The sequence below is a fragment of the Palaemon carinicauda genome, chromosome 15 (genome assembly GCF_036898095.1).
Source record: "Palaemon carinicauda isolate YSFRI2023 chromosome 15, ASM3689809v2, whole genome shotgun sequence".
NCBI classification, from domain to species: domain Eukaryota; kingdom Metazoa; phylum Arthropoda; class Malacostraca; order Decapoda; family Palaemonidae; genus Palaemon; species Palaemon carinicauda.
In genome coordinates, this window is record NC_090739.1 from 38,460,484 (window position 1) to 38,487,932 (window position 27,449).

Below are 27,449 nucleotides of genomic sequence, written 5' to 3' on the forward strand. Positions count from 1 at the left end.
ATCGTTAGCGATTCAGACCCCCAATCTTCATCTCTTTTCGGACGCATCAGACTCGGGCTGGGGCGCGACCTTGGACGGACAGGAATGCTCGGGAACATGGACCAAGGAACAGGAAACGCTTCACATCAACTGCAAGGAGCTGCTGGCAGTTCATCTGGCCTTAATGAACTTCAAGTCCCTCCTGCTAAACAAGGTGGTGGAGGTGAACTCCGACAACACCACAGCCTTGGCATACATCTCCAAGCAGGGAGGGACCCATTCGAAGAAGCTGTACGAGATAGCAAGGGACCTCCTCATTTGGTCAAGAAGTCTAAACCTCACTCTGGTAACGAGGTTCATTCAGGGCAATATGAAAGTCTCAGCAGATCGCCTCAGCAGGAAAGATCAAGTCATCCCCACGGAATGGACCCTTCACAAGAGCGTGTGCGACAGACTTTGGACCTTGTGGGGTCAGCCAACGATAGATCTGTTCGCCACCTCCATGACCAAGAGGCTCCCTTTGTACTGTTCCCCGGTTCCGGACCCAGCAGCAGTTCACGTGGATGCTTTTCTGCTGGATTGGTCCCATCTCGACCTATATGCATTCCCGCCGTTCAAGATCATCAACAGAGTCATTCAGAAGTTCGTCTCTCACGAAGGGACACGGCTGACGCTGGTTGCTCCCCTTTGGCCTGCAAGAGAATGGTTCACAGAGGTACTACAATGGCTGGTCGACGTTCCCAGGACTCTCCCTCTAAGAGTGGACCTTCTACGTCAACCTCACGTAAGGAAGGTACACACAAACCTCCACGCTCTTCGTCTGACTGCCTTCAGACTGTCGAAAGACTCGCTAGAGCTAGAGGCTTTTCGAAGGAGGCAGCCAGAGCGATTGCCAGAGCAAGGAGGATATCCACTCGTAGAGTCTACCAATCCAAGTGGGAAGTCTTCCGAAGCTGGTGCAGAGCCAATGCAGTTTCCTCTACCAATACCTCTGTAACCCAAGTTGCTGACTTCCTGTTACATCTTAGGAATGTTAGATCTCTTTCGGCTCCTACGATTAAAGGGTACAGAAGTATGTTGGCTTCAGTTCTCCGCCACAGAGGTTTGGATCTTTCCTCCAACAAGGACCTACAAGACATCCTTAAATCTTTCGAGACTTCTAAAGAACGTCGTTTGTCCACTCCAGGCTGGAATCTAGACGTAGTCTTAAGGTTCCTTATGTCTCCTAGGTTCGAACCTCTCCAGTCAGCTTCCTTCAAAGACCTTACTCTCAAAACTCTTTTCCTCGTCTGCCTTGCGACAGCCAAAAGAGTTAATGAGGTTCACGCCTTCAGCAAGAACATAGGATTCACATCCGAATCAGCAACATGTTCTTTACAGCTCGGATTTTTAGCTAAAAATGAACTTCCTTCACGTCCTTGGCCTAGATCGTTCGAAATTCCTAGCCTTTCCAACATGGTGGGTAACGAGCTAGAGAGAGTTCTTTGCCCTGTCAGAGCTCTGAAATACTATCTTAAAAGGTCAAAACCTATACGAGGACAGTCAGAGGCCTTATGGTGTGCCATCAAGAAACCTTCGATGCCTATGTCCAAAAACGCAGTTTCGTATTATATAAGGCTTCTGATTAGAGAAGCTCATTCTCACATGAAGGATGAAGACCTTGCTTTGCTGAAGGTAAGGACCCACGAAGTGAGAGCTGTAGCCACTTCGATGGCCTTTAAACAGAACCGTTCTCTGCAGAGTATTATGGATGCAACTTATTGGAGGAGCAAGTCAGTGTTTGCATCTTTTTATCTCAAAGATGTCCAGTCTCTTTACGAGAACTGCTACACCCTGGGACCATTCGTAGCAGCGAGTGCAGTAGTAGGTGAGGGCTCAGCCACTACATTCCCTTAATCCCATAACCTTTTTAACCTTTCTCTTGAATGCTTTTATTGTTATTTTTTGGGTTGTTACGGTAGGCTAAGAAGCCTTCCGCATCCTGTTTGATTTGGCGGGTGGTCAATTCGTTCTTGAGAAGCGCCTAGGTTTGAGGTTGTGTAGAGGTCCTTTAGTATGGGTTGCAGCCCTTTATACTTCAGCACCTTAGGGTTGTTCAGCCTCCTAAGAGGAACGCTGCGCTCAGTAAGGAAGACGAACTTATTAAAGGCAGAGTAATGGTTCAAGTCGACTTCCTTACCAGGTACTTATAATTTCATTGTTATTTTGAATAACTGATAATATGAAATACGGGATACTTAGCTTACTGATATACATGTACACTGGTTTTCACCCACCTCCCTGGGTGTGAATCAGCTACATGATTATCGGGTAAGATTAATATTGAAAAATGTTATTTTCATTAGTAAAATAAATTTTTGAATATACTTACCCGATAATCATGATTTAATTGACCCACCCTTCCTCCCCATAGAGAACCAGTGGACCGAGGAAAAATTGAGGTGGTGTCAACAAGAAGTACTGCAGTACCTGGCCACAGGTGGCGCTGGGGAGTACACCCCCTTCTAGTATAGTGATCGCTGGCGTATCCCTTCCGTAGAATTCTGTCGGGCAACGGAGTTGACAGCTACATGATTATCGGGTAAGTATATTCAAAAATTTATTTTACTAATGAAAATAACATTTTCTACATTGCTTTTCTGTATAATGAAATACTGCCAAAAGAATTTTTTTTTATTGCACATATGTTTTTATCTTTGGAAGCAAATAAGTTGAATATTCTTTCTTATCTTGGTGATTTACTTTAGTAGCTCTTTTAATTTGATCTTATGACTACAGTTGCACATCTTATTTTACAGATCATCCCATCATTCACAAATTGCTATTATTCGGGAGGTTTATGACAGTGATTCATCACATGAAAATTTTGAGCTTGAACTAGAAAGAGCATTAGAAGCTGGTGTACCAACGATAGTAATAGAACCAACAACTCTTGGAGACGAGACTGCAAGATGGATAGCTGTTGGAAACTGCCTACATAAAACTGCTGTACTTGCAGGATTTGGCTCATTAGTGTCAGGTGAGTGAGAGTTATCAGAAGGGGCCTTATGAAGTTTAGAATGTTTTGTTGTTCCTGTGTGTATACAGGACTAACCTTTTGTTCTTTAAAATATGGATATGCTCACAGTGGCACTAGGACAGCCATTGAATCATAACAAATTAGTTGGTAATGACAGGTAGTAGGAGGGGGAAGCCCTGTCAACCTGAGTGTCACAAAGTGGCCACTTTTGTCATTAGCCCTGCAACCAGCATGGATGTACTGTTACACTGTCCTCTCAAGTGTTGGATCTTTTTCAATATTAATCTTACCCGATAATCATGTAGCTGTCAACTCCGTTGCCCGACAGAATTCTACGGAAGGGATACGCCAGCGATCGCTATACAAGAGGGGGGTGTACTCACCAGCGCCACCTGTGGCCAGGTACTGCAGTACTTCTTGTTGACACCACCTCAATTTTTCCTCTGTCGTGCCTCTGGCTAGACCTACATGGATACGCTGTTGATTCTGGAGTTTTTGCTCACGATTTGGTGATGTATTTGCTCTAGAGTTTAGCTTTCGCTATTCAGGAAGTTTTATCATTAGCTTAGCTAGCTTTTGGAATTAATTTGATTAATTATGGTGACGAAGAGAGTATGAACTCTCTTTCACTTTTAAATGGCCGACCCTTCCCTTAGACGGAAGTGTTGGTGTCTAAGAGAGTATAGACTCTCTTTCTTAATTTTGCTTAACAAAAGTTATAGATTTATTTTATATCTCTCCGCCTTTTATAGGCCTCTTCGATTAACTTCCTTTTATTATAAACTTATTAAAATTAATTTTTATATTTGTTTATATTCGACCTTTCCTAATAGTAGGCGGTCTTTTCTTGGTACCGAAGTTAATTAACATTGAGCCCGTCATTTCGGTTTTACCTGTTAACATATTATGCTATTTTAATGTTTTTGAAAGAATTTCTTTGATAGTCTCGTACTGTTTTCAAAGTTGAACTAACGTTTTGTTTTGTCTCTGCAGTTGTTGACGTTCAGAACGTTCAACTTGCGCTCTATCGTTACGATAGAGAGAGAATTTTCACGGTGTCACGTTGCAGTAAGAGTAAACCGTTTCTAGCGTTTTGTTCATTCTTTCTTAGCTTAATGGTTTTAATTCTAATAAAGGAACTTTTTATTTGGGAAATCTTTCAGTTTTTTCCTTTAACAATAATATGTTTTAACGATATATATGATTGGGCTCTTCTCTCAGGTTCTAAGTCAAGAGAGAGAGAGAGAGAGAGATAGAGACGGAGGGAGAGAGAGGAGGATAAACGTTTCGTTCAAGCGAGTAACGTTGTTATCGTTTTTGCCCTTCTCCCTAGTCTCTTTAGGGGAAGAAGATAAACGTTTCTAGAGTTTTATTCTTGTTCTCAAGCTTTATGCGGTGAGAGATTTTAAACGTAGTTTATTTGATCTAGTGTTTAGTCTCTTTCCAGCCACTGAATTATTTATCTTTCATTAGATTTTTTCTGTTACATTGTAATTCTGTTTTCGCAATTACTAACTTTTAAGGAAGGATAGAATTGCGTGTTTCAGGTACAAACCACTTAAAGTTTCGAGTTCAGTGAAATAAGTGCAAACAGAAAATCAAAAGTGATAAGTGATAAGCGCAAAGTGTTACAGTGTTGCGTTTGAGGGTTCGTCTGTTCGTGCCAGTTGTTCGCCTAGTCTGGGACCTCTTACAAGCTCCCAAGCCCAGGGGAGAAGTAATGTCGAAGGACTTATGGGTTCAGCAGGCCTTGATCGACGAACAGACGTTTTCCCTCCGTGGTTTCGGGTGTATCTACACACGTTGCCGACGTGATCACCCCACCCACACAAAGACGAGAGAGCCCTTTTATTCCTCGTCTGCGGAAGAGGTTTCTCGCAGAAACCATGGACCAAATCTTGCAGCTTTTAAGTGCAAGTCGGTCCCTTCCGCACAAATCCAACTCCTAGGTGTAGCCATTAGCCCTGGGTCAGTTCGGACTTGCTGCAGTACGACAACTGCACACCTCCCAGAGAGGCAAGGTGGTATCGCAACAGGCAGTAGCTCCGTCTGTTGCCGCACCAGCTGTTTTAGACCCTCAGTCTCAACGGACAGTAGCTCCGTTTGTTGTTGTCTTTCTTAAACTCTAGTGGTCTATGCTGCAGACAATGCAGTCTCAGCTTGCGGTGTTGATGCAGGAGTTTCAGGCAGAGAAGGTTAATACACCTCCTCCTGCGAACGCTCCTCCTCCTCTGCGCAGTACAATCTGCCAGACGTATGAGGTTGAGGTTCCTCAAGCTACCTCCATGCGTGAGCTGCCGCGTTGGGAGTTGCCAGATACCAGCGCTGTGCAGCAACCTCCACTTTCCTTGAGGCAGGAGCCTCTTACCACGCAGCAACCTCCTCAACAATGGGGGCAGGAGCCTTATGCCTTACAACCTCCTCTACCCTTGAGGCAGGAGTATCTTGCATTACAACTACCCTCGAGGCAGCAACCTCTTGAGGTACGACAACCTCTACCATCCTTGAGGCAGCCACCTCAACTCTCGCAACAACCACCTCCACTTTCCTCGAGGCGAGAACCTCAACTCTCGAGGCAAGCACCTCAAGAACCTCAACTCGTGAGTCAAGAGCCTCTCTCTGCGCAGCCACCTCAACCCTTGAGGCAAGCGCAACTCTTGAGGCAGGAACCTCATGCTATGAGTCAGCCACCTCAACGCATGCATCTGCCACTTTCTCCTCAGCTTGAGCCTCTTCCCATTCAACTTGAACCGCAGTCTATGCAGCATGAGCCTCTCTCTGCGCAGCTACCCCCTCAACCCTTGAGGCAGACGCAACTCTTGAGGCAGGAACCTCACAGGATCAAACCATGAGGCAGGAGCCCCATGCTATGCGGCATCCTCCTCAACCCATGAGGCAGGAGCCTCATACTATGCGACATCCTATGGGCTCTCGTGGCATGGTTGGTTTCGACCTGGCCTTTCATTAGAAGGGGCTAGTGTTCGATCCCAAGTATGAGGTAGAAATTTATTTCTATTTGAACACGATGTTGTGTTGATATTTATCCATATTGACTCATTAGAGGTAATTTGAATGAATTACTACCAATTGTGTCACGTGGTGGCCCGGGGAAATCTGGTAAAGAGACTGATGTCTCACCAGGTAAATCCTCGGACAGCTAGATTAGTGTCAGGTTCAGATTTCTTTTAAGCAGCATGAGCCTCATCCCATGCAGCATGAGCCTCATCCCATGCAGCATGAGCCTCATCCCATGCAGCATAAGCCACACGCCATGCAACATGCTCTGCTTACCTTACAGCATGCTCTACATACAGCATGCTCTGCATACAGCATGCTCTGCATACCTTACCGCATGCTTCTCAGTCACACATCTTTGGTTGTTGCCAACTCACTAGACTGTCAAGCAGTTTCATAATGTTGCCTTCTAGTCTGCTGCTTTTGCACCAGTGAAACCCTCACTGAGAGAACTTAGCTTTTCTCGGATATGGTCCCTGTAGATGAGAAAGTGCTATTCTCCCTCCTTCTGATATTCCCTTGAGGACTCTGTCATTTGGAGAGGAGCCTTTAGCTGCGTAGCCTCCTATGGACTTTTATTTAAGCATAACATGCTTCCAGGGAAGGTAATGGTTCCACTTCAGTCGCTAACCCCGTCTGTTACCACACCTGCTCCCATAGACCTTGAGCTGTGTTGCAAGACATGCAGTCCAAGCTTAGTCCTTGTTAGAGGATTTTTTTGTTTACGGAGTCAGTGTGTCACTGGGAAGACGTTCAACAACCAGCAGAAGTGACTTGTTGTGACGCAGTGCGGCAACCTCAGCAACCCGATAAGGAGTTGTCTGTACGACCCAGACAGTCTAGACAGCTTCGGGTTGTCACTGTACTTCCTCGCTTCCCCATGGTTGACAGTTCACAGACTGTGCAGCAGTACCATGATCTTGTGTCCGGCTCTGTCAGACGACTGGCTTTTAAGAGCTCCCACAAGTCGTCGCTGTCTGGAGATTCTCAGATGGACTATGGATCTGACCAAGGAACTGGGCCTCCTGGTCAATTTTGAGGAGTCCCAGCTCGTCCCATCCCAGACCATTGTCTACCTGGGTATGGATCTTCAGAGTCGAGCTTTTCGGGCTTTTCCGTCGGCCCCAAGGATCTTCCAAGCCCTAGAATGCATCCAGAGCATGCTGAGAAGGAACCGATGCTCAGTCAGGTAGTGGATGAGTCTAACAGGGACACTTTCATCGCTGGCCCTGTTCATCGTGTTAGGGAGACTCCACCTCCGCCCCCTTCAGTATCATCTAGCTGCTCACTGGATAAAGGACATGACGCTAGAGACGGTCTCAGTTCCTGTTTCCGAAGAGAGGAGGTCTACTCTCGCGTGGTGTAAGAACAGCTTTCTTCTCAAGGAAGTCTACCTTTGGCTGTTCAGAAACCCGACCGCCGTCTCCTCTCGGACGCATCAGACACGGGCTGGGGTGCGACTTTGGACGGACAGGAATGCTCGGGAACATGGAATCAGGAGCAAAGGACACTTCACATCAATTGCAAGGAGTGGTTGGCGGTTCATCTGGCCTTGATAAACTTCAAGTCCCTCCAGCTTAACAAGGTGGTGGAGGTGGACTCTGACAACACCACAGCCTTGGCTTACATCTCCAAGCAGGGAGGGACTCATTCGTGGAAGTTGTTCTAGATCGCAAGGGACCTCCTCATCTGGTCAAAAGATCGAAAGCTCACGCTGGTAACGAGGTTCATTCAGGGCGATATGAATGTCATGGCAGATCGCCTCAGCCGGAAGGGTCAGGTCATCCCCACAGAGTGGACCCTTCACAAGAATGTTTGCAGCAGACTTTGGGCCCTGTGGGGTCAGCCAACCATAGATCTGTTCGCTACCTCGATAACCTAGAGACTCCCGTTGTATTGTTCTCCGATTCCAGACCCAGCAGCAGTTCACGTGGATGCTTTTCTGCTGGATTGGTCCCATCTCGACCTGTATGCATTCCCGAAGTTCAAGATTGTCAACAGGGTACTTCAGAAGTTCTCCTCTCGCAAAGGGACACGGCTGACGTTGGTTGGCTCCGCTCTGGCCCGCGAGAGAATGGTTCATAGAGGTACTGCAATGGCTGGTCGACATTCCCAGGACTCTTCCTCTAGGAGTGAACCTTCTACGTCAACCTCACGTAAAGAAGGTACACCCAAACCTCCACGCTCTTCGTCTGACTGCCTTCAGACTTTCGAAAGACTCTCAAGAGCTAGGGGCTTTTCGAAGGAGGCAGCCAGAGCGATTGCCAGAGCAAGGAGAACATCCACTCTCAGAGTCTATCAGTCTCAAGGGGAAGTCTTCCGAAGCTGGTACAAGGCCAATGCAGTTTCCTCAACCAGTACCACTGTAACCCAGATTGCTGACTTCCTGTTACATCTAAGGAACGTAAGATCCCTTTCAGCTCCTACGATCAAGGGTTACAGAAGTATGTTGGCAGCGGTTTTCCGCCACAGAGGCTTGGATCTTTCCACCAACAAAGATCTACAGGACCTCCCTAGGTCTTTTGAGACCTCAAAGGAACGTCGGTTGTCCACTCCAGGCTGGAATCTAGACGTGGTCCTAAGGTTCCTTATGTCATCAAGATTTGAACCTCTCCAATCAGCCTCTTTTTAGGACCTCACATTAAAAACTCTTTTCCTCGTGTGCTTGACAACAGCTAAAAGAGTAAGTGAGATCCACGCCTTCAGCAGGATCATAGTTTTCACATCTGAAACGGCTACATGTTCCTTGCAGCTCGGTTTTTGCTAAACGAGCTTCCTTCACGTCCTTGGCCTAAGTCGTTCGAGATCCCAAGCCTGTCCAACTTGGTGGGGAATGAACTGGAGAGAGTACTTTGCCCAGTTAGAGCTCTTAGGTACTATCTAAAAAGGTCTTAACCTTTACGAGGACAATCAGAAGCCTTATGGTGTGCTATCAAGAAGCCTTCTTTTCCAAGGTCTAAGAACTCAGTTTCTTACTATTCAGGCTTCTGATTAGGGAAGCACATTCTCATCTGAAGGAAGAAGACCTTGCTTTGCTGAAGGTAAGGACACATGAAGTGAGAGCTGTGGCTACTTCAGTGGCCTTCAAACAGAACCGTTCTCTGCAGAGTGTTATGGATGCAACCTATTGGAGAAGCAAGTCAGTGTTTGCATCATTCTTTCTCAAAGATGTCCAGTCTCTTTACGAGTACTGCTACACCCTGGGACCATTCGTAGCAACGAATGCAGTAGTAGGCGGGGGCTCAGCCACTACATTCCCATAATCCCATAACCTTTTAACCTTTCTCTTGAATACTTTTTATGGGTTGTACGGTCGGCTAAGAAGCCTTCCACATCCTTGTTGATTTGGCGGGTGGTCAATTCTTTCTTGAGAAGCGCCGAGGTTAAAATTGTGATGAGGTCCTTTAGTATGGGTTGCAGCCCTTGATACTTCAGCACCTTAGAGTTGTTCAGCCTCCTAAGAGGAACGCTGCGCTCAGTAAGGAAGACGAACTTATTAAAGGCAGAGTAATGGTTCAAGTCGACTTCCTTACCAGGTACTTATAATTTCATTGTTATTTTGAATAACTGATAATATGAAATACGGGATACTTAGCTTCTTGATATACATGTACACTGGTTTTCACCCACCTCCCTGGGTGTGAATCAGCTACATGATTATCGGGTAAGATTAATATTGAAAAATGTTATTTTCATTAGTAAAATAAATTTTTGAATATACTTACCCGATAATCATGATTTAATTGACCCACCCTTCCTCCCCATAGAGAACCAGTGGACCGAGGAAAAATTGAGGTGGTGTCAACAAGAAGTACTGCAGTACCTGGCCACAGGTGGCGCTGGTGAGTACACCCCCCTCTTGTATAGCGATCGCTGGCGTATCCCTTCCGTAGAATTCTGTCGGGCAACGGAGTTGACAGCTACATGATTATCGGGTAAGTATATTCAAAAATTTATTTTACTAATGAAAATAACATTTTCTTACTTTGACTGTGATGTATTGGTTTTTTGTGTTCTTTGTGAGTAGTCTGACTTATAAGCGGAAGCGCATTGAAAGCAGTGGTGCCATGTGTACGATAATTTGACCTTTTTGTACGGTGTACGATACCATGTCTGTTATTGTACGGTTATGTACGATAATTTCACTACCTCTCTGGCACTATATAAATTTATCAATTATTTGCCTTTTACTGACAAAAGAAGAGAAAAAAGTAAAAGTCCAAAGGGACGAGAGAGAGAGAGAGAGAGAGAGAGAGAGAGAGAGAGAGAGAGAGAGAGAGAGAGAGAGAGAGATAGAGAGTGTGTGTGTGTGTGTGTGTGTGTGTGTGTGTGTGTGTGTGTGTGTGTGTGTGCGCCATTAATTAGGGCACTACCTTACGTAATATTTTTTTACTGATTACCATTAGCTTACTTGATACCTAAGACCTACAATTAAAGTGACATGATAGCTCATATTAGAAATAAAAATTGTTCCGTAACCGAAATACAAACCACGCTATTTACATTGGGTATTACTTTCGGCGTAGCTGAAATGGCGAGCCATTAGATTTTTAACGAGGGTTAACTAACCCCTCGCTAGTAGTGAGGGGGTAGGGGAGGGGTAGCTAGCTACCCCTCCCCCTTCACACACCGGTAAACTGATTCACTTCACTTTTGGCTCGGGTGGTGGGCAGATGTGTCTGCTCTCACCCTCGCTGGCAGCCATTAATGTTTTGTCTTTACTTAATTACTTACTTTTTCTTATACTTAATATACTGTACTTGTTTTACCTGAAAACAAAATCCTTGCCACTCATATGAAAATTTGATAATTTTCTAATGTCTTTCTGAGAAGTTTGTCTATTTACACTTGTGTAAAAAACACATGGCACTTAGTGTTCAGTCTGTTTCATCACCTTTATACACTGGAACAGTCCATAATGTCACCATGATGACATTTCACTTACCATGTTGCACTATAAAGTGCCAACATGTACACCCTTTAGAATTACAGTCCCACATAATTCACTGTTCCTCGCAGCACTAACCGACAGGTTTCAGTACACTACCTGCCGCTACCACGAATCGTTTTAATTCTTGCACTTGCTTTGCGTAGTGTTTGAAAAACACTCTGGATGACTTCCATCCAGTAAACGAGCGAAGGCTCTCGTAATCCATGAGCTGGAAAAAGTTTAACGAAGAAGCAATTTTCCTAGGATCATGACCTGCGGGTGTACTGTCAGGATCCACTCTGCGAATGAAGTAGGTGATCTTCGCCCTTAGTTGTTTCAGGGATAAGTTTGAGCCCGACGTTTCACCTTTAAAAAGCTGTCCTCCCCTGAAGTCTGAAGTTCTGCAAAGATAGACCTTTAGACTCTCCACTGGACACAGCGAGACATCTTCCTTCAGAGGGCAGATTCTCCAGGGACCCCACCTTAGTGGGTAGCTCATTCTTGGCGAGAAAAGTTGGGTCGGGAAAGAGATTTAGCTCTCCCGTTTCAGCAAACTGGATATGGCCTTCTTCCCTAGACAAGGCCACTATCTCACTAACTCTAGCCCCTGAGGCTAGAGCAAACAAGAATATAACTTTTTGAATCAAATCTTTCAAAGAGCAATTATCGTTGTCCAAATTTGGAGCAAAATGTAGTACCTTATCCAAAGACCATGAGATGGGCCTTGGAGGTGCTACAGGCCTGAGCCTGGCACAGGCCTTAGGGATTTTGTTAAAAATCTCATTAGACAAGTCTACTTGGAAAGCATAAAGCAATGGTCTAGTCAAGGCAGATTTACACGTAGTTATCATGTTGGCTGCTAAACCTTGTTCATGAAGGTGAATAAAGAAAGACAAGCAGAAATCCATCGAGATTTCCTTTGGATTTCTTGCCTTGACAAAGGCCACCCACTTCTTCCAAGATGACTCGTATTGCCTTTTGGTAGATTTTGACTTATATTTCTCTAAGAAGTCTATACTTTCTTTCGAGATCCCAAACCTTTTCTTTACTGCTAGGGAGAGAAAATCATGAGATGAAGGTCTTGGGTTTTCTGTAATACAGCGAAGACAGTCGACTTCTGTACAGTACTTGTTGAGACAGAACTGGGTCCGGTAGGGTAATCAGCCTAGGCTGTAATTCCAAAATTAAAGGGAACCAGTTGCTCCGGGGCAACTTGGGAGCCACTAGGGCTGCTGTTCCTTGAAAAGATCTCAGCTTGTTGAGGACCTTCATCAGCAGGTTGGATGGAGGGAACAGGTAAATCCTGGTCCATTTGTTCCAGTCCAGGGACATGGCGTCCACAGCTTCCGCTAGAGGGTCCTTGTACGGGGCCACGTATCGAGGAAGTTTCTTGTTGTTGCTCGTTGTGAAGAGGTCGATCTGCAGTTCCGGGACTTGATGTAAGATGAAGGAGAATGATCTTGCATCTAGGGACCATTCTGACTCTATCGGAGTTATCCTGGATAGAGCGTCCGCTGTCACATTGCGGAACCCCTGAAGGTGAACTGCTGACAAGTGCCATCTCTTCTTTTCAGCTAAGCGAAAGATGGCCAACATCACTTGGTCGAGTTGAGGCGATCTCGAGCCTTGACGATTCAGACATCTCATTACCGCCTCGCTGTCCAGAATCAGTCTTATGTGGACTGAAGGGCAAGGGGATAATTTCTTCAATGTAAGGAAGACTGCCATGGCCTCCAAAATGTTGATATGGAAGGTCTTGAATAGAGAGGACCAGGTTCCTTGAACTCTGCGTTGATGAGAGTGACCACCCCATCCTTCCAATGATGCATCCGTGTGGATGACGACTGAGGTTGGAGGCGGTTGCAGAGGTGGTGACCTCTTGAAATTTCTGGCCTCCGACCATGGCTTGAGAAGTGATCGTAGCCGAATCGATATTGGTCTTCTTAGATCTCTTCGAGCGTTTGATGCGTATCTTCTCTAGACTCCTGATGCATTTTTTAGCTGTGCTCTTAGCAATGGATCTGTCACTGATGCAAACTGAAGGGAGCCCAGCACTCTCTCCTGTTGGCGTCTTGAAATCTTGTCAGATTTTAGAAGTCTCTTGACAGATCCCGCTATCTCTCTCCTTTTCTTTAATGGAATGGAGAGACGATGTGACTGTAAGTCCCAATGTATGCCTAGCCATTGGAATTTCTGAGCTGGAGATAGTCGAGACTTTTTGTTGTTGATCTTGAACCCTAGATGTTCCAGAAACTGGATCACTTTCTTGGATGCTTGCATGCATTTCGACTCGGATGCTGCCCACACCAGCCAATCGTCCAGATAGGATACCACCTGGACACCTTGTAGGCGTGGTTGTTGAACGACTGCTTCTGCAAGCTTCGTGAAGATCCTTGGGGCTATGTTTAGTCCGAAGGGCATGGCTATGAAAGCGTACTTTCTTTTTTGTAGCCTGAATCCTAGGTAGGAGGAGAGTTGGCGATTGATCGGAATGTGCCAATAGGCATCTGCCATGTCTATGAAGAGTGTGTATGCCCTTTTGGGCAACAGGGCCCTTATGTGTTGAAGGGTCAGCATCTTGAACTTGTCATTCTCGATAAACTTGTTGAGTGGCGACAAATCCAGAATGACTGAGTTTGTCTGAGTCTTTCTTGGGAACACAAAACAGCCATCATTGGAATTTGATGGACTTTGCCCTCTTTATCACCCGTTTGCTCAAGAGCTCTCGGGTGTATTCTTCCAGAATGGGGGTGGAGTGTTGGAAGAAATGAGGAAATGATGGTGGAGCTGTCTTCCAGCTCCAATCTAGTCCATTCTTGATTAGGCTGTGGGCCCAGATATCGAAGGTTCAACGATCCCGGAAGAGTCGGAGTCTTCCTACTACCGGAAACATCTCATTGCTTCTGGTTTCCGGAGGGCTTGCCTCCTTGACCGTGTGCTCCCCTACCCCCTCTTCCTCTCGAGGGACGTCTAGAGGAATCTCTACCTGACCCCCTACATTTAGGGTGAAAGGTGGTGGTCTGCCTCTCATACGTGGGAGTAAAGGCTGGTGACTGAGTCACCACCTGCTGGGGTACCATCTGGTAGGTGGGTTGGGGTTGTGCCACCATCTGTGGCACCGCAGTCATGGGAAGTTGTTGTTGTATATCAGGGCAAGAAGGCACTCTTGGCCTCTTTGTCTTCCTTTTCGGTTGGGGACCCTCATCCGTAGAAGACTTCCTCTTAGCCGACATGCCCCACTTCTGGAGAAGGTTTCTATTCTCCGTGGCGGCCTTGTCGACTATTTCTTTGACCAATTCGTTTGGGAATAGGTCTTTCCCCCAGATATTGGAAGATATCAACTTCCTGAGCTCATGTTTGACCGCAGCCGAGGCAAACACGAACTCTCTACAAGCCCTTCTTGCCCTAATAAAGCTATAGAAGTCTTTAGTTAGGGTTGCCAAGTGTGTTTTGGCTATGACCATGAACATATCCGGGGATCTCTGTTCACTGGCCATTGCCTCCATGGTCACCTGGAGGGACAGAGAGGCAGCAAGCCTCTCCTTTGTATCTTGTTCCCTGCGCAGGAGAAACTCAGACAACTTGGGGAGGTTTTCGCTGAACTGACGTCCAGCGATATCAGCCTCCATCTTCCCAACTGAGAAGGTAAACTGAATATCCTTCCAGTCTTTGTGATCCGTTGGCAAGGCCAGGGAAAGGGGCCTACACTCCTCCAGTGTAGGGCAAGGTTTCCCAGCTTCCACTGCCTTAATCACCGCCTTAAACTCTTTTTCCGCAAAGGGGAAGGCCATAGTTGCTGGAGCAAGAAAAGAGGGATGTTTCTTACACAGGGCCGGCACCTTCGAATTTGTGAAGCCCCTGTCCTTCAAACTGCTGGCTAGCAAAGCCTGAACCTTCGCATGGTCAAGCACTATGACCTCCTTAGGCTCTGTCTCTTTCTTGGATACAGGTTCCGCCCTTAGACGAACGAAGCAGTGTGGATAGGACTCAAAGCTGGGCCAGAACTCCATGTCCTCGATAAGGTCAGCTCCCAGTTTCTCTGAAATAAAGATCTTACCGTTTGTAATCGGCATGTACTTGGCATGCCTCCATGGGTTTACCTCGGAACACAAGGGAAGATCCTTTACGTTGAGTCTCTTCTGAGACCCACGGGTCACTGCAATCTGAAGAATCTCCTTCCTGAATGCAGCTTCCCTTTCTTCGCTCTTGTTCTTGAATATCTCCATCATAGCTTTGATGGCAGACAGGGTGTCGTCCGACTTTTCGGGTTGAGGAGCGGAAGATGTAGAGGACACGGGTTCTGGGGCAGGAACCGACGCAACAGAGATTGTTTCGACTTCATCCTCTTCCGTCTCTGGAGCCAACGTTGACTCCTCATCTCGACCTTCTGCCAGAAGGTCCTTTTCGGTGTCCTCTGACATCCTTTCATCATCTAGATGGATGTCCTTCATCGCATCCGAGACATCCATGTCCACGGCTATCTGGATGCAAGGGATCTCAGGGTGAAGCTGAGGAATAACAGCATCCGTAGATGCTTAGGGGAATAAACAGGCTCTCATACGCTCACTAGGAGGTAAGGCCCCGTGGTATTCTTTTAGAAGCCACGAACCCATTTGCGCAGCTTGTCCCGAGCTGCATCCCTTGACTCCGTTGTCTTGGGATTTTCGAAAGCCTCATACATCAGGTCTTTACATACAGTACATACCTGTGGGTCCCAGTATTTGAGAGGTCCCTTGGTGATGGAGCAGCGAGAGTGTGTCCTACACTCCAGATGGCCACAGAAGTCCCTGCTACGCACATTGCAGCAGACGCTGTTGCACTTCACACGGTCCTCCTGTAAAGAGAGGAAAATAAAATGAGTTTAACGTAATCTATCTCACTAGATAAACTAATAAATATTATAATATTTTCCATTTTATTTTATTGCATATAGCTTAGGATAGGTAAGCTAGAAATGAAATAGGAAAGACACATACGTGTATTTCCCGGCCAGCCAATTGCTGTGACCTCCTCAATATTAACCCTAAGATTATCCTCCTCAGGAGGCCTGGTGGAAGAGTCTAGCCCATAAGGATAGAATAGCGTAACCAACACCCACTTCAAAAAGGATTAATAATGAGGGTCATTAATAACTGATCATCTATCAGTTTAAAGAAAAAGGGAATTCCTTTCCCAATCTTATAAGGTCTCAACAATAGACTGCACCTGGACACACAGAGTATGTTGGAAAATTTAACTACAGTACTGTATACTTTTATACCATAGTTTTCTGTCTGCAGTATGCTCTATACTACAGATGTACTGGCTACTGTACATACATATACCGTAGTTGCTGCCGGCATGCAGCCGGCAAGGCTAGTACCTAAGGCGCAATTCAACTGACACAATATTGATAATTTTTATGGCGGGCTGCCCACCGGATTGCCGGCGGCTTGCCGGACACCGGCGGGTCACCGGCTGTCGGCACACTATCCCAGACAGCATTCAATGTGACAGGGTAGTGTCCGGTATAACAGATTCAGCCGGCTCTCGCCGGCTAAGTCAGATGTGACAGTGAATCAACGGCTGTTGGACCACAAGTTTAGCCTGCATCTTGCCAGCAAGGTTAGTGGCCGGCAGCCGCTAGTTAGGTTAGTAGGTGGCGGCACTAGCCAGTAGTGAGAGAGAAAGCCAGGAGTAAAGGGTGATGTAAGAGCACTGTATCATTTCCTTCCTCCGGAATGAGGGTTCTAATGGAAGGGGAGAATATAAGATAATCAAGCTTCCACCCATCCACCTACATGCCGGTCAAAGGATGTGAATGGCAGCCTAAGGAAGGACTGAAGAACACACTAAAGCAAATGGGTCTTCTGACGGCAGCTAGACCTGCCGATACAGCTATCCCGGAGCTCCATGTCCGATAGGGAAGCTAAACGACTAGGCCATACAGGCAGAAGCCCAAGCCAGCCCTACAGCCTGCCGGCAATCGGCGAGATTGTAGGACAACGGCCACAGGGATGTGATGACTAGGGCATCACTAAAGAACAGAATGGGGAGGGGAAAGGGTCCTGTATAAGGTGTGAGAGGAGCCGGCAGCATGTCGGCGCTACCACACCTTGAGGAAGCTCTGTTTCAATATCGGCGCCATCCTAGGCAGACGGAGAATTCATTCTCCTGCCTAGGGCCTGCCAATACAGTAAGGGGGTCGGCAATCATCTAGCCGCCACCCTTAATCATAGAGAAACAGAGTCCCAATGCCGGCGCCATCCTAGGCAGAAGAATAATCTCTATTCTTCAGCCTAGGGTCTGCAACCACAGGACTAGTCGACTAAACTACAGGGAGAAGGGGGATCACATGACCCCTTCAAGTGCAGTCTAGGGATGCAAGGCCTCCTAGGCCATCCAACAAGGCCCGACAGAGGAGTACATTCACCCTGTCGATCAGTTGCCGGCACACTACAAGTACTCTGAGGTTCTGACCCAAACCCAAAGCTCACCATCAGTAGCTAGGTGAAGGGGCAGAAAAACCCTAGCCCAGTCTTGCCTGAATTACAATTTGAGGCAAGATCAACTAGGATTGTAGCCATAGGCTACACTCAGAGGGAAGGAGAGATTACCCTATATATGAGGGTAACCGGGGAGATTGTATGAAAGTATACTAAAGCCACTAGGCTACTAGCCTAGCGACTGTGAGTTCGAGTACCTAACTCATCAAAGCTCTCTCGTATACTATCTTAGAAGAGGAAATTTTATATGCAATCCATATATCTTACATGTATAAATTGCCTATTATCTTCATTTAGATTTAATAGCACCAGGAACACTTATTATATCATGCAAGAGAGTAAACTATAACGCCTAGGCCAAGAAGCCTAGCGTAAACAAGATCGGCTACCTAATTCGCCGAAACTAATGTGAATACTATCTGCATAATATAATTAATTCCTAGCAATGAAGACTAAATAGTTATTATTTTTATTTAAGCTATTATACCGGGAAAGTCGTTCTGGCTAACTAAATAACTCATGCGTTACGAACGACAGCGCCAAAGACGCCTCCGATATAGGCAATAGCTCTGCCAAAAAATTAGTTTAATTCAATTCAATTTTCTACTTTACGGCTAGAGCTAAATTTATACAGCATAAGAATCAAATACTCAACTTTCCAGAGGAAGAAGAAGCTGGAGATTGCATAATAAATCCTGATAACGAGAGAGCACTGCGAAAACCACTGAGCGAGACCGCTACAGAAAAAGGAATAAAGATGGCGGACGATTATGGCGCCATCTGAGTACTCAAACAGTAACGGAGAAAGGGAACTTTATACTGTATATATATATATATATATATATATAAATATATATATATATATATATATATATATATTTATATATATAAGGGAAATTTTACTCACAGTCAGGACAGCAACACAATAGAAACACACACATATATATATATATATATATATATATATATATATATATATATATATATATATATACACACATATATATATACATATATATATATATATATATATATATATATATATATACATATATATACATATATATACAGTATATATATATATATATATATATATATATATATATATATATATATATATATATATATATATATATATATATATATATACTGTATATATATATATATATATATATATATATATATATATATATATATATATATATATATACTATATATATATATATATATATATATATATATATATATATTATATATATATATATACATACATATATATATATATATATATATATATATATATATATATATATATATATATATACATATATATATATATATATATATATATATATATATATATATATATATATATACATATATATATATACATATACATATAAATATACATATATATATATATATATATATATATATATATATATATATATATATATATATATATGTATATATATATATACATATAAATATACATATATATATATATATATATATATATATATATATATATATATATATATATATATATATATATATTTTCTTGGGCTCAGGCCATGTCGTCCTGATGGAAGTTCCTTCTTAGTAGCTTCCTAGGCTATATTTGACTACAGTGATATATCCCAGAGAATTTTACTAAAGGTATCCAGAATTCTAACTCCTGCAGCGAGTATCCCTTATATTTCTAAAAGGGATATTGCATAATATCAGAGGACGTATTCTTGACACGTCACATAGCTATCTACACCCCCAATAGCGTTTACGCTTTGAGAGGGGAAAGTGGCAAGAATTATAGGAGAGCCGTTATTAAGGCAACACTCCTACTGTACGGTAATTGGGCGCCAGCCCGTCTCTGCGTGGCGCCATCTAGTCATTCTTTCTATTGTAGCGCCTTAGACCGGTGTTTATCCCGTGTTATCTCTCGCTATTTTGGTTTGTTTTGCTGTGATGATGTCTTCCCCAGCCTCATCTGTCCCTGGAAAGTTAAGTATTATCTTTGAATTGTATAAATGTAAGCTCTCGCCAGTTTTTTCCTCGATTTAAGATAGTAATTAACGTAACAAGAGCTGTTGCCAGCCGGATGGCGTCATAGACGCGGTCGTTGTTTGCATGTACATTTAGTTAGCCAGAACGACTTTTCCGGCATTTATCGCTTTAATAACTTTTAGCTATTTAGCAAATTAGCTAGGGATTTTTATATTATGCCCTTGTTGTCGTGGATTTGGCTGAGTTATGACCGAGCCCCACAAGTGCTAGGCTTCCTAGCCTAGGCACCTGCACACTTCATGCATGATATAACCTTCCTGGTAAAGTTTTATTGAAGCTCAGGCAATATTTTATACAATTAAGATATTACTGCATAAAAATTTTCTTTTCCAAGATAGTATACGAGAGAGTTTCGGTGACCGATTCTCACTGCGCCTAGGCTACCAGCCTAGGGGCTTTAGTATACTTTCATACATGTCCCCAAATGCTCTTGTATCATCTTTTAAATGGAGACTGACACCTCCTTTACCTTTTAAGTCGATACCAATCTCCTTGCGAGATTTAAGAGCATTTCCTCTTCCCTCTGACTAGCCTAGGCTAACTCCGGTTGGCTTTGCCTTGAACTGTGTTCTGGCAAATCTTTACTGGGGTGTTCCCGTTTCTTTCTCTCAACCACTGAGTCGGTTTTGAGCCTAGAACGGGACATCAGAGCAGAATGTCTGTCATCGACAACCGTCCGTCTTGGTGAAATGATTTCCCAAGTCAGGTCAGGTTGCCTATACAGGAGGCTAGACCTCCCTAGGACATACCCTGGAGGCGTTATATGATAATTCCTCCTTTCCATGGCCTAGCAGACAGTCCTGTACCGGCAGGTCCTAGGCAGAGGAATTGAATTCTTCCCTTGCCTAGGGCCTCGGGCACTAGATTCTGTTCCCCCCTTAAGACTAACCCAACTACCATACTACCATATGGATGGGCTATGGTTGGATGGAAGACCGAATATATTCCCCCTTCCATTTGAACCCTCATTCCGGATGAAGGTCGGCAAGGCTGAGCCTTTGCTTTCCCCCCATCCATGCTTTTTCTTTTTCTTTCACCAAACCTGGGCTGACTGCCCGCCGTCAGTTTGCTCTGCCGCCACTTGCCATGGGGTACCGTTGATCAGTGACCCAACGGCAACCGGCACACACTCAGGCCGGCCTCCGGCAACCATGTTGACTGCCAGCAGCTGGTCATCCAAAGTCTACACTTTTTCCGCTGGCTGCCGGCGACCTGCCGCCCCTTATCTTGAAGGCAGTACATATCTTCAATAGCCCAGGGCAATGCTGGCAGGCACACAGTACTGACGGCAATGGTCGGTGCTGTAGCCTATGCAAAAATTTTTTCCAACCTACAAGGTGCTTCATGGGCAGCCTATTGTGAGACCACCACATCCAGAGAGAGATTCTCTCTGCTTAATTAATGGATGATATCCATTATTAAAAAAATCCCCAATATTGAACCTGGAAGACAGTGTTAAGATTACACTTTATATCCAAGGATATTATCTTCCCATATAATTCATCAAGAATTTTCTGTTCAATATTGGAGGAGGTCATAGCAATGGGCTGGACAGGAGGCACATGTGGGTGTCTTTCACTTTTTCTTGCTTACACTATCCTAAGCTAAATAAAAATTTATGAATCTGTATGATGAAATCTGAGATTTTCACCGAATACTTATATGCTTTTCTTTCTTTACAGGAGGAGCATCCTGAGTGCAGGAACCATTTCTGCAAGGTCCGCAGTAAGAGCTTCTGCGGCCATGATATGTGCAGGACCCACGCGCGCTGCGCAATTACGAAGGGATCTCTAAAGTATTGGGACCCACAGGTATGTACCGTTTGTGACAAACTGGTAAAAGAGGCTTTTGATGATCAGAAGTCCACAGAGTCAAGGGATGCAGCAAGAGATACGCTGCGAAAATGGGTCAGAGGTTTTCAGAAGAACACCTCTGGCCCATATCTTCCTAACGAGAAGATGGGGGCTTGTCTGTTCCCTAGGGCATCTTCGGATGCAGTTATTCCCCAGGCTCAACCTGAGATTCCCCTCGTCCAGATTCCGATAGAATCTGAGGTATCCGATGCCTTGAAGGACATCCAATTAGAAGACAACATGTCAGTTGTCTCCGAGGAGATGGAACGTGATCTCCTAGTGGAAGAACTGGAGCAAGAAACTGTCTTTCATCCTAAAGGCGACGCGGAGTAAACCGAAACAATTTCGGTTTCATCGGCTACGGTGGCTTGGCCTTCCCCGTCGACTTCTTCCTCTGCCCCCCAGCTAGACTCAATCACCAATACGCTGCACTTGCTTTTGTCTATGTTCCAGGACATGCAAAAGCAGTCGTCCGAGAAGGAGGCTTCTCTACGGTCTGAAATGCACCAGCTCGTGTCTACGCATTTAGCCCCCAAGAAGCTAACATCAAAGATCTTCCCGCCTTTTCTGACATCAACCCTTGGAGGTATGCTGAGCACATGCCGATGTCAGGGGGGAAGATTTTCCTCTCCGAGAAACTGGGCACTGTCCCAGTAGATGACGTGGAGTTCAGGCCCAGCAAAGGGGCATATCCGGATTGTTACGTCCGCCTGAGGACAGAACTCCCTTCCAAAGAGGAAACCAAGCCGAAAGAGGTCATCATTCTGGACCTCCCCAAGGCCCAAGCCTTGTTTACCAAAACCTTGAAGGAGAGGGCCTTCACTAATTCCAAGGTGCCGGCTCTCAGCAAGAAGCACCCTTCCTTCATTGCTGATTCTTCCCGTGCCTCCCCTTTATGGAGAAAGGGTTTAAGGCAGCCTTGAAGGCAGTCAAGGCAGGAAAACCTTGTCCTACATTTGAGGAGTGTAGACCCTTTTCCCTTGCCCTACCATCTGACGATGCGAACTGGAAGGATGTCTATAACACCTTCTCAGTTGGGAAGCTGGAGGCTGACATTGCCGGACATCAGTTCGGTGAAGACCTACCAAAGTTGTCGGACTTTCACCTGCGCAGGGAGCAGGAGACCAAAGAACGACTTGCCGCTTCCATGTCTCTACAAACCGGGTTAGAGACGATGGCAAGTGTTCCCGAGACCCCAGATATGTTCATGGTCTCTGCCACAGTCACCAAAGACCTATATAATTTCATTAAAGCCCGCCGGGCTTGTAGAGAGTTCGTGTTCGCCTCGGCTGCGGTGAGGCACGAACCAAGGAAGCTGATAGCCTCCAACATCTGGGGAAAAGACCTCTTCCCAAGTGAAGTGGTCAAAGAGGTCGTGGAAAAAGCCGCAACGGAGAACAGGAATCTATTCTCCAAGTGGGGCTTGTCCTCCAAAAGAAAGTCTTCCGCTGAGGAGGGTCCCCAGCCGAAAAGGAAGACAAAACGACCAAGAGTGCCCTCTCGTCCTCGACAACAACAGCAGCTCCCCGTGGCCATGGTGCCCCAGACGGTGGCACAACCACCCACCACTTTCCAGCTGGTGCCCCCAACCAGTGGCAACTCAGTCGCCCGTCTTCACCCCAGCCTTTGAAAGGCAATCGACGACCTTTAGGCCGAAGTCTCGAGGTTCCTTTCGTGGAGCCTCTAGACGCCCCTTCAGAGGTAGGGGCAACAGAGGTGGATGTGGCCAAAGAGGCAAACCCTCCAACCAGCACTCCAAGTGAGATGCTGCCGGTAGGAGGGAGATTTCTCCTTTTTCGGGATCACTGGACCTTCGATCCCTGGGCCCACAGCCTAATCAAGAACGGACTGGGGTGGAGTTGGAATACAACTCCACCGAACTTCCCTCAATTCTTCCAACACTCAACCCCCATATTGGAAGAATACGTTCAAGAACTCTTAGACAAGAGAGTTGTAAGGAGGGCAAAGTTCATCAAATTCCAAGGAAGGCTGTTCTGTGTTCCGAAGAAAGACTCGGAGAAGCTCAGAGTCATTTTGGACCTATCACCACTCAACAAGTTCATAGTGAACTACAAGTTCAGAATGCTGATGCTCCAACACATAAGGACCCTTTTGCCCAAACAGGCATACACAGTCTCCATAGACATGACGGATGCGTACTGGCACGTTCCAATCAACAGTCAAGTTTCCCCCTACTTAGGATTCAAGCTACAGAAAAGACAGTACGTCTTCAGAGCCATGCCCTTCAGTCTGAACATAGCCCCAAGGGTATTCACCAAGCTTGCGAATGCGGTCATTCATCAACTACGCCTAAAGGGAATTCAGGTAGTAGCCTACCTGGACGACTGGCTGGTGTGGGCAGCATCCAAAGAAGAGTGCACGCAAGCCTCCAAGGAAGTGGTCCAGTTCCTGGAACACCTAGGATTCAAGATCAACTTGGAAAAGTCTCGACTATCTCCAGCTCAGAAGTTCCAGTGGCTGGGTGTCCACTGGAACTTACAGTCACACTGCCTTTCCATTCCATCAAAGAAGAGGAAAGAGATAGCGGGATCTGTCAAGAGACTCCTTCAATCCGCCAGGATATCAAGAAGGCAACAGGAGAGAGTGTTGGGGTCTCTCCAGTTCGCCTCAGTGACAGACCCAGTATTGAGAGCTTAATTAAAAGATGCATCAGGAGTTTGGAGAAAATACGCATGAAATGCTCGAAGAGATCTAAAAACACCTATACCAAATCGTCTGCGATCCCTCCTCAAACCATAGTCGGAGGCCAAGTATCTAAAGAAGAAGGTACTCCTACAACCGCCTCCACCGTCAGTCACCGTTCACACGGATGCCTCGAAGGAAGGGTGGGGAGGCCTCTCTCACCATCGGAAAGTCCAAGGAACCTGGTCTTCCCTCATCAAAACCTTCCACATCAACTTTCTGGAAGCCATGGCAGTTTTTCTTTCACTGAAAAAACTGAAACTTCGCTGCTCAATCCACATCCGACTGGTATTAGACAGCGAGGTTGTAATGAGATGCCTAAACCGACAGGGCTCGAGATCGCCTCAAGTCAATCAAGTGATACAGTGGAACCTCTACATACGATTGTCCTAACATACGAATTTTCCAACATACGAAGTAAAATTCGACCAAATTTCTGTCTCGACATCCGAAGTAATGCTCCAACATACGATGTAGATCTTGTTTACGCCGGTAGATGGCAGCACGTAAGAGGGACGCCATTGAGCGTTGAGTGCTCTGTTCTCTGTTCTTGTGTGTATCGTGTGATTGCCCTCTGTTTGGTCTGTTATTAACAGTGCTTATTTTCTTCCTTTTCTCACATTTCCTTTTTGATTTTACCTATAATCATGGTGCCGAAGAAGCTAAGTTTCAGTACAGGTAGTGGTGAGAAAAGGAAGAAGGCAATTCTTTCATTAGAAATGAAGCAAGAAATTATAGAAAAACATGAGAGCAGTGTGCATGTGAGTGATATGGCTAATCAATATGGCCGGAATAGGCCTATGATCTCGACGATCATCAAGCAGAAGGCAGCCATTAAAGCAGATAAACCATCGAAGGGGATCACCATTATTACAAGACATCGTAGCAATACCCTGGAAGAGATAAAACGCCTTTTGTTGATAGGGATAAAGGACAAAGAGATTGTTGGCAACGATCATTTGTGAGAAGGGCCAGCGTGATGAACAGAAAGAAAGAAAAAAGTGAAGCAAAGAAAACAAAGATAGCATTAACAAGCTCTTTTAAAAAAGTCTTCTCTCTTTTTCTGTTTCTCACTAAACATAGCATTAACATGTTCTTTAAATAAAATCTCTCTCTCTCTCTCTCTGTCTCGTTCTTCTTCGCTGTTATAGTGTTACAGACGTCTATTATTTTTTATCCGAGAGAGAGAGAGAGAGAGAGAGAGAGAGAGAGAGAGAGAGAGAGAGAGAGAGAGAGAGAGATTAAACAAAAATGTGTTTACAGTACATATGATTTTTAACAGCGTCAATGAGTTGAAAAACAATTAAATGTAACTAAGAAAGTAATAACAGCTAATCTAAATTCCTTTATTAACTAAAACAAATATTGATACAAACACACTCGTGTGCGTATGCACAAACACACACACACAGGTGCAAGAATTGCTACGCAGTAAGAGTCAGACGGTAAGGGAGGAGGTAGAGATGGTGACTGCGATAACGTACCATAACTCGTCACTGAAAGTGATGAAAATTAAAAATCAAAAGAAAAAAAATTTAAAAAATATGAAATATAAAATAGAAAAAAAATAAATAAGCTAAGTTAGATTAAAGTTTCCGTAGTGTAAGTTACGGTATGTTATCGCAGTCACCATCTCTACCTCCTCGCCGATCGTGTCTCCTCCTGCGTGTGTGTGTGTTTGCGCATACGCACACGAGTGTGTTTGTATCAATATTTGTTTCAGTTAATAAAGGAATTCAGATTCGCTGATATTGATTTTTTAGTTACATTTAATTGTCTTTCAACTCGTTGACGCTGTTAAAAATCATATGTACACAACACATTTTTGTTTAATCTCTCTCTCTCTCTCTCTCTCTCTCTCTCTCTCTCTCTCTCTCTCTCAGAAAAAATTAATAGACGTCTCTAAAACTAACAGTGCAGAAGAATAAGAGAGAGAGAGAGAGAGAGAGAGAGAGAGAGAGAGAGAGAGAGAGAGAGAGAGAGAGAGTATTTATTTAAAGAACGTGTTAACACCATGTCTACCTTCTCGCCGATAGTCCGTCTCCTCCTGGCGTAGCAAATCCTACACCTGCGTTGGCCTGTCTCTAAGGTAAAGTGACAGTAAAACACATTTTTTATTTATTATTTCTTTATGATTATCTTTTTTACAGGCTTCTTTCATTTTATGCAGTTATGTTATTGTTATGTGTAATTATATGTAGTAATTTATTAAGGAGTTAATATAGGTTTTTGGGATGTGGAACGAATTATACAAATTACAGTGTATTCTTATGGGAATATTTGTTTCAACATACGATTGTTTTAACATACGAAGCAGTTTCTGGAACGAATTAAGATCGTATGTAGAGGTACCACTGTACCTTTTATTATATCTCAGTTATTATTGTTATTATTGTTGTTGTTTAGTTTGATAAACAGGCATGCTTTTTCCTTTATCATCTCTGAGGTATAGTGAGCCACTTGTAATTGTGCAATGCTCTTATAGGTTAGCTAACCCTGGTCTAAGTTCTTTTATTTGATTTTACCCGACAAAGTTTTATTCTTATAGGTGCTACAATTTTCATGAATGTATCTGTTATATTCTGTATTGTTATGCGATTATTTTCAGGAGTTATATGGCGAGATACAGCGTATGTTTGTGTTCCTCTTGGCACCCTCTCTCTCTTCTGCACTGGAGTGTATACAGCATCTTGGCAGTTTGATCCTTGTTGTAAATATCAGGTAAATGCCTTGTTGACTTTTGTTAATTTAAATTTAATTATTTCCTAATTGTTTTCATGTAGTACTTTACTAATTATAGCTACCCAGTATATGGAATACTCTTAAGGTGCACGACTCACAACCTCTGCTTGGAATTTTGAAAATTCAGATTATTGCATTTTTGGCTTGGAGAAAATCTATATTTCATATTTCAAATACAGTAGTATTTTTAATCAAAACAATTTGTCTTATGGCTAAAACGTCCTGGTCTTATATTTACGTAAGCGTATCTGGTCCCTTATGCAACCTTTTCTGACGAGAGTACCCATTCATTTACTTTTTCTTCAAGAGTTTGAGGAAAAGATGTTCATGGCAGTTTCCCATTATCAGTTCTCTCTAACCTCTCATAGGAGGCTCTCGGTTTTCGGTGTTAGTTGATAGAATTGTTAGTAAACTTTAGCAGCAAATTTATTTTAGGTTACTGTATATTAATTGTATTTCTTTGTCTGCTCATTCATATATTTATAATTTTATGTTATGATTATGTTGAAAGATGCGCAAAGTGTCAGAGACAATAACTAAATATGACTAAAGCGTAAAATTTTCCCAGAAAGTACGAAGACGAAAATATATTATACTATGTATTATAGGTAGTATGTTGGCCAGGCCACCAGCCACCTGTTGAGATACGACCGCCAGAG

At 44.3% G+C, this 27,449-nt stretch overlaps 1 protein-coding gene across 2 annotated transcripts in view; it reads left to right on the forward strand.

Moving 5' to 3' along the window:
- Window positions 1–27,449, forward strand: part of Pmi (Transmembrane protein Pmi) — a 78,056-nt gene that overhangs the window by 19,054 nt on the left and 31,553 nt on the right. For both annotated transcript variants that reach the window (XR_011046660.1, XM_068388312.1), the window contains exons 2-3: window positions 2,778–2,998; window positions 26,657–26,769. Coding sequence is in view for 1 of the 2 variants with exons in the window: in XM_068388312.1 (XP_068244413.1) it covers window positions 2,778–2,998; window positions 26,657–26,769 (334 nt within the window). In the remaining variant the exon portion in view is untranslated. The remainder of the gene's footprint in view (window positions 1–2,777; window positions 2,999–26,656; window positions 26,770–27,449) is intronic.